The sequence below is a fragment of the Sebastes fasciatus genome, chromosome 11 (genome assembly GCF_043250625.1).
Source record: "Sebastes fasciatus isolate fSebFas1 chromosome 11, fSebFas1.pri, whole genome shotgun sequence".
Classification (NCBI taxonomy): domain Eukaryota; kingdom Metazoa; phylum Chordata; class Actinopteri; order Perciformes; family Sebastidae; genus Sebastes; species Sebastes fasciatus.
Genome location: NC_133805.1, coordinates 9,295,874 through 9,315,277, shown reverse-complemented (window position 1 = coordinate 9,315,277; position 19,404 = coordinate 9,295,874). Strand labels below are relative to the sequence as shown.

Sequence of the window (19,404 nt, the reverse complement as noted above, 5' to 3'; positions counted from 1 at the left end):
AAAACGTGGCTTTAAAGACATCACATTTCACCCATTGACTTCCATCATGTGACTTTATTCAGCTACTAAAAATCATTTGCGTGTGTTGAAATTTTTTTTTCAATAAGCTATACATGTCAAGGAATCTCTTTTTGTATGTTGTCACAAATAGTCCACTTCAAATTATGCATTGTACACATTTCATAATCAATGATATTTTTAAAAATATATGTAATGATCTGTAAAAAAGAAAAAGAAAAGAAAATTGCCAATTAGGTGATTAAATCAATACTAATCATTCAGTGACTCCTTAGAGAGGCAGAACAATGGTTTTCTCATGAGTAAACAATAAAGGGGAAAGAAATTTGGAAACTCTAAGTGACTTTAAGCTCAGCGCCTTTGATGATCAATCATTTTATCACCAAAATCGCACACACACGCGCGCACACACACGGGGAGGGAAAAGTGTAACCTGTGCCGCCCGTCTTATTAAAATGACATTTTTATCCGTTAGCCTTGGACAGGTTTCAGTGAGAAAACTGCATATCATGACATCAAAAGCACAGAGTGTGTGATTACAAGCCCCATGAAAATACTCGTGTTAACAAATCAATAAGGTGCCAATTGAACAAATAGTTTGTGCATGATTAGTGACGCTCTGACAAAAAGGCCAACAGTGGAAAACACTACAAAAACAAATTCAACTCTTGTGTACTGAACATGAGTCTCAATCTGCCTTAATCTATATTTACAAGTAAAATGTTCCTCTTTATCTGACACTTAAACAGTCGATCTACATCGTTACATACAAACCTCATGGTGTTTACGTGACAGTGCATGGAGTTGCCATCATACGTACATTTACAACATCTTTACATACACCATTTACATCGGTACCGGAGCTAGGAGCTGTTATCGCAGCCCCTTTGCACGCTGGTACATAACAACCATACAGCTACACGGGGAGTGACGACAGTGATTTGTTGGTGAGTGTTTATAAAGCAAAGAGACTACAGTACTGTCAAAACAACTTGCCTTGGGACAAAAAAACTAAAGTCATAGGCTAACTGGCCTCTGGAGGAGTTTAAAGGGTTACTTCAGCCAATATATGAAAAATGTACCTCTAGTGGTATCCGGACATGCAGATAAGTTTTATTTGTTGGGGTTTTGAGGGATTCATCTATTGCTGCCCCTCAACACAATGCAGGTAAATGGAATTTTGTTTGTGGTGCTCACAGCTACATCCATGCTAGCAGCTCTGTGGGGCTGTACTTAGGCAAAGATCCTCTATTACAAAGATGACTCATTACAAGCTCTGCCGATGGTTAGAAATGGTATACACTTCCTGTCTCCTAAGTGGAAATAATCAGTCATAATCTGTGTTCACTTTTACTTCTCCCATTTGAGTTAATAGAAAGGTGAAGTCCCGCCCCTTCCGGTGGACCACCATGGGACCTTATTTCGGAAAAAAAGAGACCTTGATCCTGTTTGAATAGCGCCACGATCAGACACATGATCTGTTAAGACTGAAAATACGTAATTAGAAAGACTACACGCCCAAAAGTCGCGTTAGTGACGTCTCTCTCTCTGAAACTACGATGCTTGTGTGTTTCGTACTCACACAAGCATCGGGTCTGATCGTTCTTTCTCTTCCCGTCTGATAAAAAGACCAGGAGTCGCTGGATAAAACCCATCAGGTAAGATACTGTTACATCTGTGCGTGGTCGTTGGTGACGTATATTGTGCGAGATGAGAGACGTAGTTCATGGAGCGGTTTCACACAAAACTAAATGATACTATGATGAACTGTGACTTTCTTGACTTGCAAAATTATGTTTTAAATTGACAAACATCATATGTGTGATTCATGGCGCAATTCAAACGGGATCAAAAAAATTGTCTCTCGCTGTTGACTACCGTACATATTTTTTCCGAAATAAAGTCCCATGGGGTCCACCGGAAGGGGAGGGATTTCACCTTTCTATAGACATGCCGCTAGTCTCCTAAAGAGGCGGGGCAGTGGCGAAACCCACGTTGACACAGATACAGGAAGCTGACTCTCGGTGTGCATTAGTTCATTGAGCTAAAGGCTAATGTCAGCATCCTAACATGTTCACAATGGCAATGCTAACATGCTGATGTTAAGTAGCAGGTATGATGTTTACCATGTTCACGATCTTAGTTTAGCGTGTTAGCATGCATAAACACAAAGTACAGCTGAGGCCGATGGAAACGGTTTTAGTTTTGTAGGCATTTGGTCGTAAGTCAGATTGAAATTTTGACCTGCTGGTGGCGCAAGAGGAAAATTAAAGTAATCACTAAAGTGAGTCAAATTCAACCTTTAGGGACCTTGGATATACGTCGCTAATTTTATGACAATCCATCCAATAGTTTTTAAGTTACTTCGGTCTGGCCACTAGCATGGCTACAAACAACATTCCATTCACCTCCACTGTATTGTGGTGGAGGCAAACAAGTCCAAAAATATCTGCTAAATACCACTAGAGGCAAGTGACTAAATCTTTAAACTTTGCCCCTTTAAACTTTATTTCACTTTGGTTGAACATTTTCAGTTTTTGCACATGCACACCCCCACAGAAGTTAATTGTCAGTCAGCCTGTAGGCTGAGCTGACCCAGGCTCTCGACACTCATTGCCAGCATTCAGGATTCTTCCCAGCTGTTGGATCAGTAATGTTAAACAGGCTAAATGTGACCCTTCTCTACACGGGAACATTGACAATTGCAATCATTACCCGTGTCTGTCTGTCCGGTGTGTTGAAATGTTCACTTTTATTGTGAAAATTTAAGTAAATTCTCCCTGCAGGTTTCTAAAACTGCCCGTTTGACTTCATGAGCTCCTAGTGAGGAACAAGCACAAAAAGTGGATTCATTCAACCCAAGAGAAATATTATCAGCAACCAGTGGTCACACACGGTGAAAAGAAAAAACACCTATTGCATAGTAGAAGAATATTAGGCAGGGCTCAATCTGTGACAATAATCCTGTCTTTGAATACCTCGGGAAAACGCCATCTGACAAAGTGTTACTGCAGTTATGGGACAGAGCAGTTACTGTTGACATGTGTTTATTTGAATGTGTTCATCAGTGTAGTCAGAGCCTAAACTCTTTGGTTTTGTTTTGACAAAACCACCACACCACACGCCTTGGGCTGCCTTAAACAGGAATCTGGTAATTATCTTATATTCTACGTAAATATCCATCTGAATTTACAGAATTACAAAACTATGCTATGGTGTGTTTCTAAGTTATTCGTATCAGTATTACGGGAGATTTTCTTGGATAGGCATACATAAAATACCCCTAATAATCACAGATAGACTCAAACACCAAACACACTGGTAAAATCTAGTTTGACTAACTAAGGCTGAATTTACACTTTTCAATTTCAGTGTAGTATAAAGTGCCATATAAAGTAAGCACGACACTCTTGTGAGTTTTGTGGCACAGTTGATTTGAAAAAAAAAAGAAGAAAAGAAAAAAAAGGCAATCACTTCCAGTACTGGCAGGAGATGGTTTGGATTGTGCTTATGTATGAAGAGGGGAAAAAAAAGAAAAAAGAAATAAGGAGTTGATATAGTTGATTGCATCTCTCCTCCCATTTACTGTATAAGCGCACTGTAAACGTTTCAAGTGTGATTCCTGTAATGAACTGAGCCTCTTCTCAATGTGGTCCTCATGCATCCTGCAGTAGTGTCACACTCCTGCCAGCTTCCTGTCTCTTCATCATCATCATCATCATCATCAATGTCGTCTTCCTCCTCTCTTTGGCAGCAGTGGTTTCTTGGAATTGACTACAATGCAGCTGTGCAATACCAGTAGTTTCTGTCCTCTGTTGATGGCCCCTCTTGACTTAACTGATGCTGAGCTGCGCAAATCCAATGAGTTTAACGTCGTCAGGAATTTCAGACTCCTCCACGCCAGATGCCTGGAAGAGAGGGAACAACATCGTAAACTGGACTATTTTTAAATCTATGGAAACGCTAACTGATCACACGAAAAACGCAAAAAAAATTTATTAGGGCTGTCAATCGATTAAAATAGTTAATCACGATTAATCGCAAATTAATCACACATTTTTTATCTGTTCAAAATGTACCTTTTAAAAGGCAGATTTGTGAAGGATTTAATACTCAACAACTTGGGACATGGGAGTGGACAAATGTTCTTGCTTGATGTAAATGTATATATATGTATATATATATATTTATTATTGGAAATCAATTCACACACACAGAGAGCAGAGGACAGAAGCCTTCGGAGAGTTGCTCGCCAAACGGAAAATCCACCCGCATTTGGCGCTTGGCTCGGGTTAATTTCGGACCCTGATTACAGGCATCGTACGTTACAGGATTACGTATCGTCACGTTTTTAGAATTTTGGCATCGACTTGGTACCGAAGTATCGGTTCTCGTGACATCCCTACCACAATCACAGCATCGCTGCAAGAAACGCACTAATCTTGTCAGTTAACAGTTAATAATCGGTTAACGAGGGTTGGTTAGTAAAAGAAAAATTTTAAAATGTGTCTGTGTACTTACCAATTTAAAAGTCACATTTTTGTTACTATGAGGATCATCAACAATCTTTTGCAAATTGGCAGCGACTAGACAGGAGATAAAAGGAAGTGAGAGGACCATGTCAGATGACCAGCTAATGTAACAACAGATGACAAGACTTTTCCATTATGATCAGTGGTGAAAACAGGAAATAACATGCACACTATAAAATCATAAACCAGCTGTATTCAGAACATACCGTGCCAGCACATTTACTACAACTAATTATTTTTATTTTTTTTTAAAAATACACTTTGCCTTATTTCTACTGACTCCAGTACAGCATTAATAGTTAACTTACAGAAATAAGTAATCTATGACGACAAACTTGAACTTTGTGTCAGATGCTACAGTATAATGTCAGAAAGCTAAACCCAGAAGACACGTACATTGTACAGCATCCCATGATACAGTGTTATATCTCTTACTTACCAATGACTAAGTCTCTCCCATCAACCAGACCTGCTGAGACCAACTCCTGAGAGACTCCATCAGCAGAATCTGAGTGCAGACATGGAGAGGAGAAAGACTTATAGAGACTAGAGACTGGAGCCTCTTGGAGAAACCATAAAAGAGGAAAAGCTAGCGGATGCATCCTACCTCTGCCGGACATGAACTCAAATCGGATGTCATTGAGTTCCTTCTTGGGATTCCTCAGTCTCAGGACGAGGCTGATGGGAACACTGGCATTGGCTGCAGCTGGATCCTGCAACAGCACAACAGTAAAGTATTTACTGTACAGCACTTCTGGTCACAATGCCCAACATGGAGGTAAAAATGCTTGACATCACAAGATGATTTATGTGCTGCCAAAGTGATCCTATTGTGGTTGTTTTGTTTCAAGTATTTACATTTTGTTGCCCATTCATGGAGCTCATGACAGACCTATTCTCCCTTTGATGGGAAAGAGGAGAAGGTTTCTTCCTTTTTTTCTATCATTAAGTAGGGAGTAGGGAATGTGTTTTTACCTGAGCAGCGGCTGCATGTGAAGGACTCGCTGTTTGAGTGGGTGCCTGTGGCGGAGCATCTTCTCCTGTCCGGGCCACATTAGGGCTCTCTCGTGCAGCACCGGGTGGCTGCAGATGTTGCGTGGAGCCATCTGCTGGTGGGAAAAGCTAACAGACACGATTGCAAATAAAAATCAGCTGGCGTCCATTCAGTTTTATATGAATGAATGGAAGAAAACAAGGACACACATAGGACAGTCATGCAGATCGCTCTGGTAAGGCATTATGATAAATCAAGATTTTCAGGTCATGTCCACCACAAATGGACTCACCTCCATATTCCCGGACCCGTCCTTCACTCTGGGGGACTGCAGAATGGACATGACAGATTTTCAGGATTAAAAACATGCAATTCCTCTTTTATAGCTCCCCAATGTACAGTATGGATATTGATGGAGTATTGTAGGATTGAAGGAATTTGACACAAGGTGACTTCAAAACACAGGGCTTAACTGAAATCACAGTTAAGAGAACAGACAGTAAAATCCCACACCAAGACATGAATTGAACACAATTATTTGAACAGGTGATCTGAGCAGGTGTCTGGTGTAGTTATTCTAAATACTCAGCTCTTCAGATCACACATATACATACTGTACTCTCAGAAACACAACGTGCTGCAATCCTGACAATTGTGTTACTACAATGCATTAAGTTGGCGGTTGCGGGTTGGGTTCGGGTGGTTGAGTAACACATTACTTCTACATGTTGGATGGGCTGATTGGCTCACATAATGGACCGGTGAGTGCGACTGAACCGTGCATCGTTAATGAGTGCCGGCAGGATGACTCGAACTAACTGCAAAGCTACATTATTTATCATTCAACTTTTGTTTTTCATCAGATAATGATAAGATACAATTTTAAGTGAACTAAATTTGACGAAGATGACAGAAATGTAGAAATATCTGATTAAAGCTGGACTAAAACGTTTTGAGTTGTCGTCGACTTAAACTATGAAGGATAAAAATGACTAAAATGTGACCAAAAATAATAAGTTTGAACCACACTGACATTGAGGCAGGAGGCCTAAACAAAAGCACACAAGAAATGTTCAGACTAACAGTCCAACAGCACCATCTGCTGGTCACAAGGATGCTGTGTGCAGTGAGAAACAGTCTAGTGGCCTTATAAAGTAAACTGAATTGACTATTTGAAGACACAGGCATGCAGAGTCTCACCCGCAGAGCTGCGACGGCAGCTTTGCCCTCCTCGCTCTCCTCGTCAAGCTCATCGTCGCTCCACTCCCAACCGCCGTCTTCCGTCTTGTGGAGACGGCCGCTCGATCCGGGCACACGACGTACCTGCCAAATGGATTTAAAAAAAAAAGATGCAACACTTAATATTGACACATGTTCAAGTTCAGAAACTGGGACACACCGTAGACAAGACAGAACAGCAGTGCAGAGCAACACAATGTTATAGATAGACAATAAATCTTCTGTGCATTCACGGTGTATTCATAATGACTATCAAACCTTTTTGGATCGCTCATTTATTGTTGGACCTTTGTGTAGAAGCCTCTCCTGCAGGTACTCGCTGTTCTGTAACAGAAAGACGAACATTTCTTACAGGATCTATAAAGATTCTCTCTGAAACACACAAACAGTATTTCAGTTTATTTTAATAATAGTGATGTACGGCTCACTTTGGCTTTCGTGAAGAACTTATTCTTCAGCAACTCGGCTGCAGTTGGCCTGAATAGGAAAGAGACACAAGGTCGTTCATTATATTCGTTACACAACTGAGGAAAAACAAGTATGACTTTAATCTGGCATGAGGCAAAAAAAGGGTTTTGAGTACCAACTGACCTTTTTTCGGGATCTTTCTGTAAACACATAGAGAGCATCTTCCTGAAGGACTTGCCATACTTCTTCACCATCTCCTTGTCTGTGATGCCCGTCTCCAGTAAGGGAGGGTCGTTCTGTAATGTCAGCATCAGCACCTACAGACACGCAAAGATCAGCAAACTGATGTTTTAAAATGCTTGATTTATGTTGACTGCAATGGTTCAAATGATAGAATTCAAAATACTGTCAAAAATCCAGTTTTTGAGATAAAATTCAGAAAATTACCACCGTGCATCTATCATGACATCAAAAGGTAATTTATTTTCATGAACATTGGAGCTTTATTTAGCTGTGTACATTACTGTTTACACTAAAACGTTTTGATGCACTGTGGGCTAAATTTTTGATAATTCAAAAATCTGGCTGGATCGTTTGTGGAGGACAGACTGAAGATGCAGCGGAGCAAATTTGGTGTCAATTGAGCAAAAAATATGGGATGTTTAATAAGTTTTACAGTTTTTGAGAAAAACAGAGTGATGGACATCATAATTCTTGCCAGGTTGAAGCATCTGAACATTTCCGCTCACTTGGGCTACATTTTGGTGGAAGTTGCAAAGTTGTAGTACAGTATGTACGGCTCATTTGTTATGAGTTTTCAAAGTTTTAAACTTTAGACGGTTGTTGTAGCGCCACCATCGGGACTATTGGCCCACAAAGCCAGTTGAGGAAGTTTAGCATAGGACTGGACCCATGTGCAAATTTTAGTTTATTTTCATGCAGTGGAAGGAAGATTTCCTGGAAATAATAATAAGAAGAAGAAGAAGAAGAAGAAGAAGAGGAATAATAATAATAATAAGAAGAATATTGACAAAAACAAGAGGTGCCGGCAACATAACTGCAAAGTACCAGTAGTCCAGTAAGTGCACGCATAGTTACCTTCATCGGTGGGTATTTGTGATATGGTGCAGCTCCTGTGGCCAGTTCAATGGCTGTTATCCCGAAACTCCAGATGTCTGCTTTGAAGTCATAGCCGTGGACCTGCGGATTAAAAACAGAAACCAAGTGAACTCCAGTCTTCCTTTCCGCACCGAGTTATGAGGCATTACAGAGAGACAACAGACTAGCATCCTACCTGCTCCATGACCTCAGGCGCCATCCAGCACGGCGTCCCCACAAATGTCTTCCGAACCTTGTTCCTGGTCATGTCTCCTCCCGCTGAGAGAAAGGCACTCACACCAAAGTCTGGGGAGTGTGATTTGGAATGCACGACAGAGAAGAGAAATGAGAGAAAAGCTATTTAAAACATTTAGACAAATTAATCTCCAGCAAAAAAGGCCTGCGATTTTACAATTACAGGCCTAAACAACGTGGACCTTGTTTGTTAAGCTGTATCAGAACTTTGAACACACAAATCTAAACAGAAACCGTCTTAGCAGAAATGCTGAAAAAAAGTAAAACCACAATAGAAACAGAGGAAGCAGAAGCACTGTACCAGCAATTTGCACCGAGCCGTCGTCCCCGAGGAGAATATTTCCAGCTTTTAGATCCCTGTGCATGAAGAGGAGGAGGATCAAAACATGATAAACAATTAAGATGTCACAAGTCAGTGAGTGCACCAACAGAGGAGTGGTTAGGCTGTGCACGAACAAACACTCTTCACTCAAGCGCACAAGCAAGTTTAAGCTGCACCTTTCATCTGCCTCATTTTAATCCACCTGATTTCTGTTTGCATACATTGTGTGCAAACTATGCACAAAGAATGGGGGTGGATTAACCTGGCCCCAACCACCTCCCTCTCCCTCTCTCCTGATTAGGGCTAAGTGAGTTAGCCTCAGCATCTGAGCTCAATCTGCAGCTGCTCTCTGTCTACTGACATAATGTCCACTCACTAACTGCAGATACATTTAAGATATCAGCAAGTCAAATTCTTCTTTTTATGGATTTATCCAATGAGATAAATCATAATAGTGTAGCAGTACATCATGTTTTTTTTGTAAGATGGATGAGCCTGTTAATTTGAAACAATTACACTCGTCATACAACGAGGCACTGAGGGTATAAAGAGGCCTTTCTTCTCAGCGGCGGTTCGCCGTGTTCCTGGGAGGAACTTTTATGTAAAACAAACCTCCTCAATTATGCATTTTCACTGGATTAAATATTGAAGGAGTGAGGTCTAGTTCAAACCACACGCTCATATGCAGAGATGAAAGGCTCAGTGCCAGAGTGAACGGATGCAGGAGTGTGTGTGATGGGACCTACTGGCTACCAGGGAACAGTGTGGAGTGATAATAATGAGGCATTTCCCCGCAGCCTGGTGGTGACACATCATTAGAACTCACCGATGAATCTGCCCGTTTTTGTGGAGGTACTCCAGCCCCTCCAAGACTTCTTTCAGGATGCTGGCGATGCTAGCCTCGTCCAGCACTCCGCTCTTGTGCTCGCCGCGAGAGATGATATGCTTGATGATGTCCAACACAGAGCCTGAGAGAGAGTGGCAGAGGCTAGTCACAAGACATGCTGTAAACAAAACCTCCTGCCCCCTAAAGATTGGTTTATGCTCGTGGTAGGGTGATATTAAAATATCCCTACTGACGATATTGCTTTAAGAAAAAAGACAATATACTATATTATCATCCAAAAAAAGCTGAAGAGAGAGGCACGTAGATATAAATATCTATGGACTGGAGACACATACATTGCAATACATAAGTGGCCACAATACATAAACAGTTAGCGCTATTTTACACAAGGACATGCTGAGATCAATAACTCAGATCAATCAGATGGTGACTAGTAACTGCCCTCGTACAGTCTTGCCACCGTTTATAGTTTGTTAGAAGAAAGGAGAAGAAAAATTAACAAAATTTAGGATTTAGACATTTTTACGTTTATGTTATATAAGATATCAAACATTGTGGGTGAACTACAATTATCTCAGTGTCACATCAAGTTGTCTACATTTGGCCTGTTATCTCTGGGAGTAAGAAAACCATGCAACAAAAACACTGACCCAGAATTGCCAGGTATAAAGTCAATGACAGCAGCAACAACACCACAACCTACTACTGGGTCAGAAAATGTCAACTGGATTAAGTCACCAGGGAGCCAAACATTCAGTCAAAGTTCAAGTCGAGGCTTATTTGAGATTTTATCAAAGTAAGGAGGTCAAAGAAAGTCAAGTCAAAGTCAGGGTGAAGATAAGAGTTAGCCAAGTCGAGTCAGAAGCTTATTTTTCTTTAAACATTACAGCACTTACCACCACTGAGCAGCTTCATCACCAGCCACAGTTCATCCTTCACCACAAAGGAGGTATAGTAAGACACGATGTTCGGGTGGTGGCACTGGCTCATAGCCTGGATCTCTTTCTACACAGAGGAGGAAATATGGGATACAAGGTCACACACAAGGAGCAGAAACAGTGCAGTGCAAAAGCAAATCACTAACTAAATATTTATATTACGCTTTCGGTGACTAACTGAAACTCAGTTGTCCTGACCTGTTAAAATGGCCCAACCTTAAAGCAGAAGCACACAGTGCTCCAGACAGTGGAGTAAAACCTGTGTTACATCACCACTGAACCACCAAGACAAGACATTTCGACATGACAGACATTGGGGAATTCAGGCCCTTGATTTATTATATAAGGACTGGGTAGGGGGAAGTCCAGGGAGACAGGGCAATATAATGAAATATTAACATCTCATTGCAGGGTCGATATTTGACAGTTCTTGAAAAGCAATAAACGTGAACTAATTAACTAAATCCGAACTAATCAAAGTCACACAATAACACAAACAAACTAACCAATCGAGGCAGCAGTAGCTCAGCAACTCAAACTAAAATTGCAGTTTTTTTTCAATGCAGTCTGGCTGCTTTGGCGAGAGCATAGTTAACGGCTTCAATTCCCCGTCAGAAACATATATTGTATAGCTGTCTCACGGCAAGGTATAGCGATTTAAATATTCTAACTTGAACTTGAACACTTGATATTGATTTTTTTGGGTGGGCCTTTCTTTTAGGTGGCTAAAATATGTTTCGTTGCCGGCCCCGTCCACAGCAGTACATTGCTTTGCTTCCGTGCGGTAACTCCTGTCTGCTTCTCCAAACTGGGGGTGTGCCTACCGTCATCTACTGTAGGTCATACACTGACTATGAGTAAGAGATAAGTACCTCAGACAACCCCACTTCAAAACACCAAAACTATCCCTTTAAGTTTCATTTAATGTTCATTTTCATGTAAATTAGTCTCTGCTGCAAAGCTGAAAAGACTAAAAATCAGCAAAAAAAAGCACATAAGGTCATACTTGTAACTGCACGGTAGGGTTGACCTATAACTCAGTAAATAAATAAAAGCAGCCACCTCTTTAATATTTATGGTTATAATAGACCTGTTGGAAACAATGACAGCTTTATGAAAGTATTGGGTTTACACAATTTGCATGTGATTAATTACCTTGATTTGTCAGGTATTTGATTTACTGGATTAGACAATAAAAAAACACATTACCCTCTGGTTATTTTGTCTATCATTTTTTTCTTAATCATTAGAGGGGAAATTACAAGGTTTCCCCAGAAAATTTGTCAATGCCATTTTAAACTAACTTCAGCCTGGTGTGTATCCTGCTTGTTTGTGTGTTTTTCCTCACACAATTGAACCTAATTGTGACCAATTGACTGTTCATCTCTACATTTACCAGCTTGGGAAAAGTAACTCACAAGGTTTTCATTTTTTTCAGACATTACGACATGCTGCTCAGATTAATTACGGCAAAGCTAAAGTGATCTATTACTCAATCGCCTGCTGAGGTGAGTCAGTGAGATCCTGAGACATCTCATCCGATTTTCTATTTAGTTACTAAACAACAATCAGCTCACTCATTAAATACGCAGCCTTTGCGTATTTGTTTCCCCCGACCATTTATTCTGACGTAAGCAGAGTTGCTCTTTATTTCAGGTGAGGTGGGGCGCCTCTACTATAACATGATGCAGAAACCCTGAATTACTGTTATTGCAATGTAAAATCAGATATACCCTGGTCAGACTTTAACAATATCGCCCACCCTTACAGTGTTAGCCAAAGTTTGGTTTGTCAGCAGATCAAATGGGTGATTCACAAAATACTAACACATAAAACACTGCCTGGTGATTTAAGTGCAAGACGGCAAAATCTTGCTTGTTCACTCTACAGAAATATCCGGCAAAGATTTAACTTTCTGTTGCACGTGCATCTATATCCTATTCACAGGCTACATGTTAAATTATTACATAACTAAAGTATTTATCCACTGTTTACTGTAGAACCCATTTTTTTACTGTTGTTTTGACAGGAAATTGGCAGATTCCAGCTGATAACTTGGTGGCAATGAGCTACATATCAGAGTGATGAAGTCTGTGTAGGAAACTGACTTAACTCTCCTGTCATCTTTGAACATCAGCATTAAGTTATTTCAGTGCTCATCGGGGAAACACATCGTTGCACAGGAACATATTAACATTTAGTTTGTCTTCATGGTCTGTCTTATTGATTTTACCCAGCTTTAGTACTCCATGGTTGTTGTGAGGTATCAAGCTTTTGATCTGTCCTTGACTGATCTGACCCCACCAGCCCACAACACTCCCAGCAAATCTGACGTCAAGTACATCTGGACTGCAGATACTGGTCCCACACACTACTGCTGCTGCAGCTTCTTACCAGGAGCTCATCCATGCTAGTTTGACACTTTTCCAGGTTGATGCGTTTGATGGCCACCTTCTCCTTCCTCGGCTTGCAGTATGCTGCCTGGACAACTGCAGTGGCTCCGCTCCCTGTGAACAAGATTAATGAAACCATCACACTGTGAGAGCTTAAGAGCCTTTGAACTTTTGAAGACAGCAGTCATAATATGACGGCTTAACTAAATCTTTTGTGTGCAATGAGAGAATACATTTGAGTAGAAACTAGTTTCTAAGATTGGGGACTAATGCCATTTACAGTATCATACAATACTGTAATATGCAGCATCATTGCTCGTTTTTGCATTGCACCTGGTCATGTACAAAACTTAACATCTTTTGGCAGGACTTCTTCTTGACATTATGACAAAACTTACAGGATTTAGTTTGTGGGTGGGATAGGGAGGGAATTTGGAGCCATGTTTGTGTGAGTTTGTGTTTTGTATATTTGGTTAACTAAAACATTTGAAAATAAAATATTCTAAAAAAAAATATGCAGCATCATTCAGTCCAACTCTTTCGTTCAAATGTATCAGTCACGTTACAGTAAAGTATGGATGCCTTTTGAAGACAGCAGTCATAGTATGACGGCTCAACTAAATCTTTTGTGTGCAATGAGAGAATACATTTGAGAAGAAACTAGTTTCTAAAATTGTGAACTAATGCCATTTACAGTATCATACAATACTGTAATATGCAGCATCATTCAGTCCAACTCTTTTGTTCAAATGTATCAGTCACATTACATGGACTACAGCAAAGTATGAATGGTTATTGATAGGTAACTAGCCTACTCCTTTGAGTATGGTTCTTTTTCAGTTTGTATGTGGGTGGGATAGGCTGGGAATTTGGAGCCATGTTTGTGTGAGTTTGTGTTTTGTATGTTTTGTATATTTGGTTAACAAAAAAAATTGAAAATAAAATATTCTAAAAAAACTATGCAGCATCATTCAGTCCAACTCTAAAAATATAATATAAATATAATAATAAATAGGAGCATTATATGCAGTATTGACAATAAACAGACTATTAACAAAATTGCACAAGTGGAAAATTGTATTGCACAGTCAGAATGAAATGAATGAAATTTCACCTGAAAATATCAGGTTATTGTCAGTTTTTTTGGTGTGTAAGTGGTCTATTGGGAGCAGTGCTGGTTGTGTATAGTTAGATTGGTGGACTAATGCCATTTACAGTATCATTCAATACTGTAATATGCAGCATCATTCAGTCCAACTCTTTTGTTCACAGTTATCAGTCACGTTACAGTAAAGTATGGATGACTTTTGAAGACAGCAGTCATAGTATGACGGCTCAACTAAATCTTTTGTGTGCAATGAAAGAATACATTTGAGAAGAAACTAGTTTCTAAGATTGTGAACTAATGCTATTTACAGTATCATACAATACTGTAATATGCAGCATCATTCAGTCCAACTCTTTTGTGCAAATCTATCAGTCATGGACTACAGTAAAGTATGAATGTCTCACTATAATCTGTGTCACACCTTCAGCAAAAGAGCACCACCCTCCTCCAACAACTGACGAATCTTCACGCACTACAGGCTAACTAACTTAGCATTAGCTATCCGTTTAGCTTCATGCTAACTTTGCTAAGGAACCATCTCACTTTAGAGTTAGCTTCCTTAACGAGCAGAAACCTCATTAATTCATTAATGTGGCCTCGCTTAAAGGGAAACTCTCTTCAAGTTAGCAGAGCTGTTAACCTTCCTGCCATGTAACTTAGCTTAACTGGCCTTGCAATGCTAGCTAGTTAGCTAGTGGCAGTTGGCAGTTGCCGTAGAGACAGACAGGGAGGAGGCTAGCATGCTAACGTTAGCATGCTAAGCTAAGCTACTCACCTAACACCTCATTGAGTTCGTAGTCATCCCGGTCGATGGTCCAGGATTGAGAGGACTGGTCGTCTGCCATGGTGTCGTTGTTTTAACGGTGTAAACAACAAGGCTTTCTAAATAAGAGACGTATGTCTGGATAATAGTATCTTTGTGGTTACTCCATCGGGCTCCGGTGCTGCTGCTGCTGCTGCTGCTGTTCCGCTGACAACTCCGACCGCTCCTGTCAACACAACCTCACGCACGTACTGACGTCATGACGTATTACGTACAAACTCAGAAGGTGGAACAGAGACGTCGCCACCTTGAGTGTGGCAAAAGTCTGCCAAAATGTACTTTAAAAAAAAAAAATGACTTGCTCCCTCACACACTTTTCTCTGCTTTATTAGTCAACGTTTCGGTCAACAAGGACCTTCATCAGGACATTAACATTTTTTTTTTTTTTTTTAGTTTTAAAGGGACTGTTTGTAACTTTTTAAGCGTATTAATGTACCGGGTCTGGACATATGCGTGCTCTTTTTTTTTTTTTTTGACCTTTATTTAACCAGGTAAAATCAATTGAGAACCAATTCTCATTTACAATGATGACCTGGCCAAGAGGCAGTAGCACAGTCCACACAAGTGACACAAACAGCACAGATACAATACAGTATGACAAACACATGAGAAAATGGCTAAAAACAGCATAGGTAAATTAATAAACACTATGTACAAAAAAAGGCGGATTAGTGGATGTTCTTTGTAAAAATGGAAGAGAGAGAGAGAAGTGAGGGCTGGTCAGCAAGTACAGCAGTCAACTATGACTTGTTGCAGCTTTTGTTTGAACATGTTGAGAGAGGTGAGAGCTGTTAGTTTGAGCGTGTTTTGTAGTGAGTTCCAGTCATTTGCAGCAGCAAAATGAAAGGAGTTATGACCAAACATAGTACGGACTTTTGGAATGATGAGCCTAATGAAGTCACTGGATCTTAAACGGCGATTGCTGTCGGAAATGTGCAGAAGATTGGAGAGGTAGCGAGGGGTCATTCCCAAAATGGATTTGTAGACCAAGAGCAGCCAGTGTTGTAGCCGCCTGGTGTGAAGGGAGGGCCAATCCACCAATCTGTAAAGATCACAGTGGCTGAAGTCTCTGCTCCTCTGCCTGCTTGCCTTCACGCGCGCCTTCTCGCTGTCTCGCTCCACCTCTAGATGTGCATGTGCGCTCAGTCCACACAGCAGGAGTTAGTTTAGCTCTGAGAATATCTAGTGAATGTACAGTGGACGTTTGTGCGGAAATAAATGCTGCAGTTCCTCCAGACCAACAGAGATTTCCCGTGTCTTGTGAAGTGACAGAGCTCCGCAGAGAGAAACGTTATCGTCTCTGACCGGGTGCCGGTGTCTCCCTGTTCACTCCGGCTGCGGTCGTGAGACTATAACGTTTCTCGCTGCGGAGCCCCGCTGCTTCAGAGCCCCGCTGCTTCAGAGCCCCGCTGCTTCAGAGCCCCGCTGAAGCAGGAAAAGCCAACACTAGGATCAGATCTAAATCATGTTCATGGAGAGACCTTCGTCTGGTCAGCTAACATTACTGCCAAGCAGCTGAAATATAGAGTGATACTGTGGTTTTAGCTGACGTGTGTCGCCTCACTGTTTTGAGCGATGCTCGTTCATGTCTATGTAGAGCGAGCACAAGCGCGAGCCCGACGCTGACTTTCGTTGACTTAACGGCCACAGGTGTCGCTGTTAACAAGCATTTCTGAAAGTTACAAATAGTCCCTTTAATGTCCTGATGAAGGTCTTTGTTGACTGAAACGTGTGTGAGGGAGCAAGTCATTTTTTTGAAAAAGTACATATTGGAGGGGATCTACTCCTAGCACCCAAAACAATTTTGAGAATGTGCATGTTTTCCTCTCCTTAAAGTCTGCCAAAATGTCTGTAAAATCCTGAAAAAACTCGGAAACAGAAAACACACGAAGGTGAAGCACAGTGATATGTTTTTTTTTTTAAATTTCAAAATTACAGTTTACATAGTAACAGCAGAAACATTAAAAACATTTACATACAAAAGAAGCATAGCGAAAACATAAACAGAGAGCTGTGCCAAACATAAAAGGACAACAGAAATTAAACAAAACCATGGAGCAAATATGATTTTAAAAATGTTTTTTTATAAAATGGTCACTATATCCTGACAGTAGTGCATGAGACAGGTAATCTGAAAAAAAATCATGTGTCTCTGTGTCCTCCGGTGCTCCTAATGGCATCTGCAATATAATAATATTTTTATGAGAGCTACAAGTTCTTTAAACATGGTCATGGAGCATATATACTGTATATTTGTATTCTGGGGGTATCGTTCCTATGCAGAGCGTAGTTTAGTTTATTTATTGACTACACTGAGGGCGTTTTATATTTGAATAATTTATTTATTTATTTATTGTGTTGAGTTGAATGTGCTACTTATTTTGTACTGTAATTACCTTGTGCCCTTTCTACCTTTTTTCTTTTCTTAAAGCTGACTCGGTGTCAACTGCTCAGAATTCTAGTGTACTTATTATAGGAGCAAATGGTAAATAAAACTCTTGAATCTTGAATCTTGAACAGCAGAAAAGATTAAAAACATTTACATACAAAAGAAGCATAGCGAAAACATAAACAAAGAGCTGTGCCAAACATAAAAGGACAACAGAAATTAAACAAAACCAACATAAAAGAAAAAAAAAAGAAAATAAGAAAACAAAGAAAAAAAGACCACACTAGAGTATGACAATAATTTCACTTAAAAAAACCTTAAAGATATTGCATGCATTCATTGTTTTCATTGCTTTTTTGTTTTGTGAGGAAGAAATTGTTGACAGATATAATTCCATTTCTTTCATAAATACAAAGAAATTAGGCTTTTTTGGGGGTAAATTTACACTTGTGAATGTGGAACTTCGCGAAAATTAAAATTAAAGTAATAAAACACAGTGATAAGTTACTGAACTGTAGTTCATGGAGCATGACATGCCGGTTAGTTGAAATATTTTAGCAGATACTGTATTCTTACACTCTGCACTTGTAAAGGTGTGCAGAGTAGTACACCCAATAGAGGGCGCTAACGCCTCTAAGTGTGGGCCTACTTTTTTTTTTTCTTGCAGTTTTCCAGTTGTGTAGAGTCAAATTTCAAAGGCATAAAGGGAAATACAACAAGAATAGGGGATCATCATCATCATCATCATCATCATCATCATCATCATCATCATCATCATCATCATTTACTTAAAGCTGCAGTGGGTAGAATTTGAACAAATAATGATTTAAAAAAGTTATTTTTATTAAAACACTATATCACTAAATCCTGAAAGTAGTGCATGAGACAGGTAATCTGAAAAACATCATGTGCCTCTGTGTCTTCCGGTGCTCCTAATGGCATCTGCAAGATTTCACAGAGCGGATGAAAACAACCAATCATTCATTTATTCATTCATGGTTTATTTAATAGGTACCAATACAATGTACATAGATAACTTAAAAACAGTTATCTGATGCCAGTATCATAGTGCTTATAGCGGATGCCAATTTGCAACACCTGTCCCTAGAAGGTCTTTTCGTGAAAATAAGAGATTAAAACAGGAATGGGTACAGATAACAACAACAAAAAATACAATAAAGCACACATTTAAAAACATAACATGTAAAAACTAGACATGAGTACAGGTTTGTCGCTGAATTAAACAGGATTTGGTTGCTCTCTTAAAGGTGGTAAAGTTTGCAGCAGATTTCAAGTGATCAGGTAGCGAGTTCCAAGACTTCACTCCTTTCACAGAAAAAGCTGTCTGAGCAAAAGATGTTCTGAAGAATTGAACTTTACAATTGCCACTTGAAGCTGCTCTGGTGGATCTGCTACAGCTCTGTAGTCTCAGGATGTATTTGCAAAAAGGCAGAGGAGCAAGTCCGTTCAAACATTTAAACACAAGCTTTACATAATGAAAATCAATCAGAGCCGAGCTGGAGCCTGCCGTCTCTGAGCAGCTGTCAACCACTCGGGAACTCCGATCAAACGGTCAAACTAGGCAGCGCTGATCAAATATGAATTAATATTCTGTTACTGTAATGCCTTTTTCTCGCATAAAATGTTTTCAGAAACATCTTGTAGTGAACTGTTTAGCTGTAAAATGAGAAAGTTTGTGATCCAGCAGCTATGTTGAGATCTGTTGAGGAAATACCAAGCACCGTCCACCAGCCAGAGAAAACTAATTTTACAGCTAACCAGTGCACTACAAGATGTTTCTGAAAACATTTAAGGATAATAAATAGGCATTGCAGTAACAGAATATTTATTAATATTTGATCAGCGCTGCCTAGTTTGACCGTTTGATCGAAGTTTGCGAGTGATTGACAGCTGCCTCCGTTGAATGAACAGCCAATAGGAATGCTCTCTCTCTCTCTCTCTCTCTGAAATGACCTGTGATTGGCCAAAGTCTCCCGTCACAGATTTTTTAAGGCCACGAGGAGGTGCAGTAGTCTAGTT

The 19,404-nt window shown here is 40.0% G+C and overlaps 1 protein-coding gene across 1 annotated transcript; it reads right to left on the bottom strand.

The window, feature by feature from the left end:
• Positions 1-34: 34 nt before the first annotated feature.
• On the bottom strand, positions 35-15,411 carry LOC141776659 (serine/threonine-protein kinase OSR1-like). Its single transcript, XM_074650396.1, has 17 exons — positions 14,928-15,411; positions 13,046-13,158; positions 10,610-10,718; positions 9,693-9,834; positions 8,846-8,901; positions 8,486-8,595; positions 8,290-8,391; positions 7,375-7,508; positions 7,212-7,260; positions 7,042-7,107; positions 6,745-6,867; positions 5,837-5,872; positions 5,526-5,672; positions 5,158-5,263; positions 4,990-5,058; positions 4,540-4,604; positions 35-3,926 (listed from the first exon to the last, which is right to left on the bottom strand). The coding sequence occupies exons 1-17, from the start codon at positions 14,995-14,997 to the stop codon at positions 3,852-3,854; spliced, it is 1,572 nt and encodes a 523-aa protein (XP_074506497.1). The 5' UTR covers positions 14,998-15,411; the 3' UTR covers positions 35-3,851.
• Positions 15,412-19,404: the final 3,993 nt, after the last annotated feature.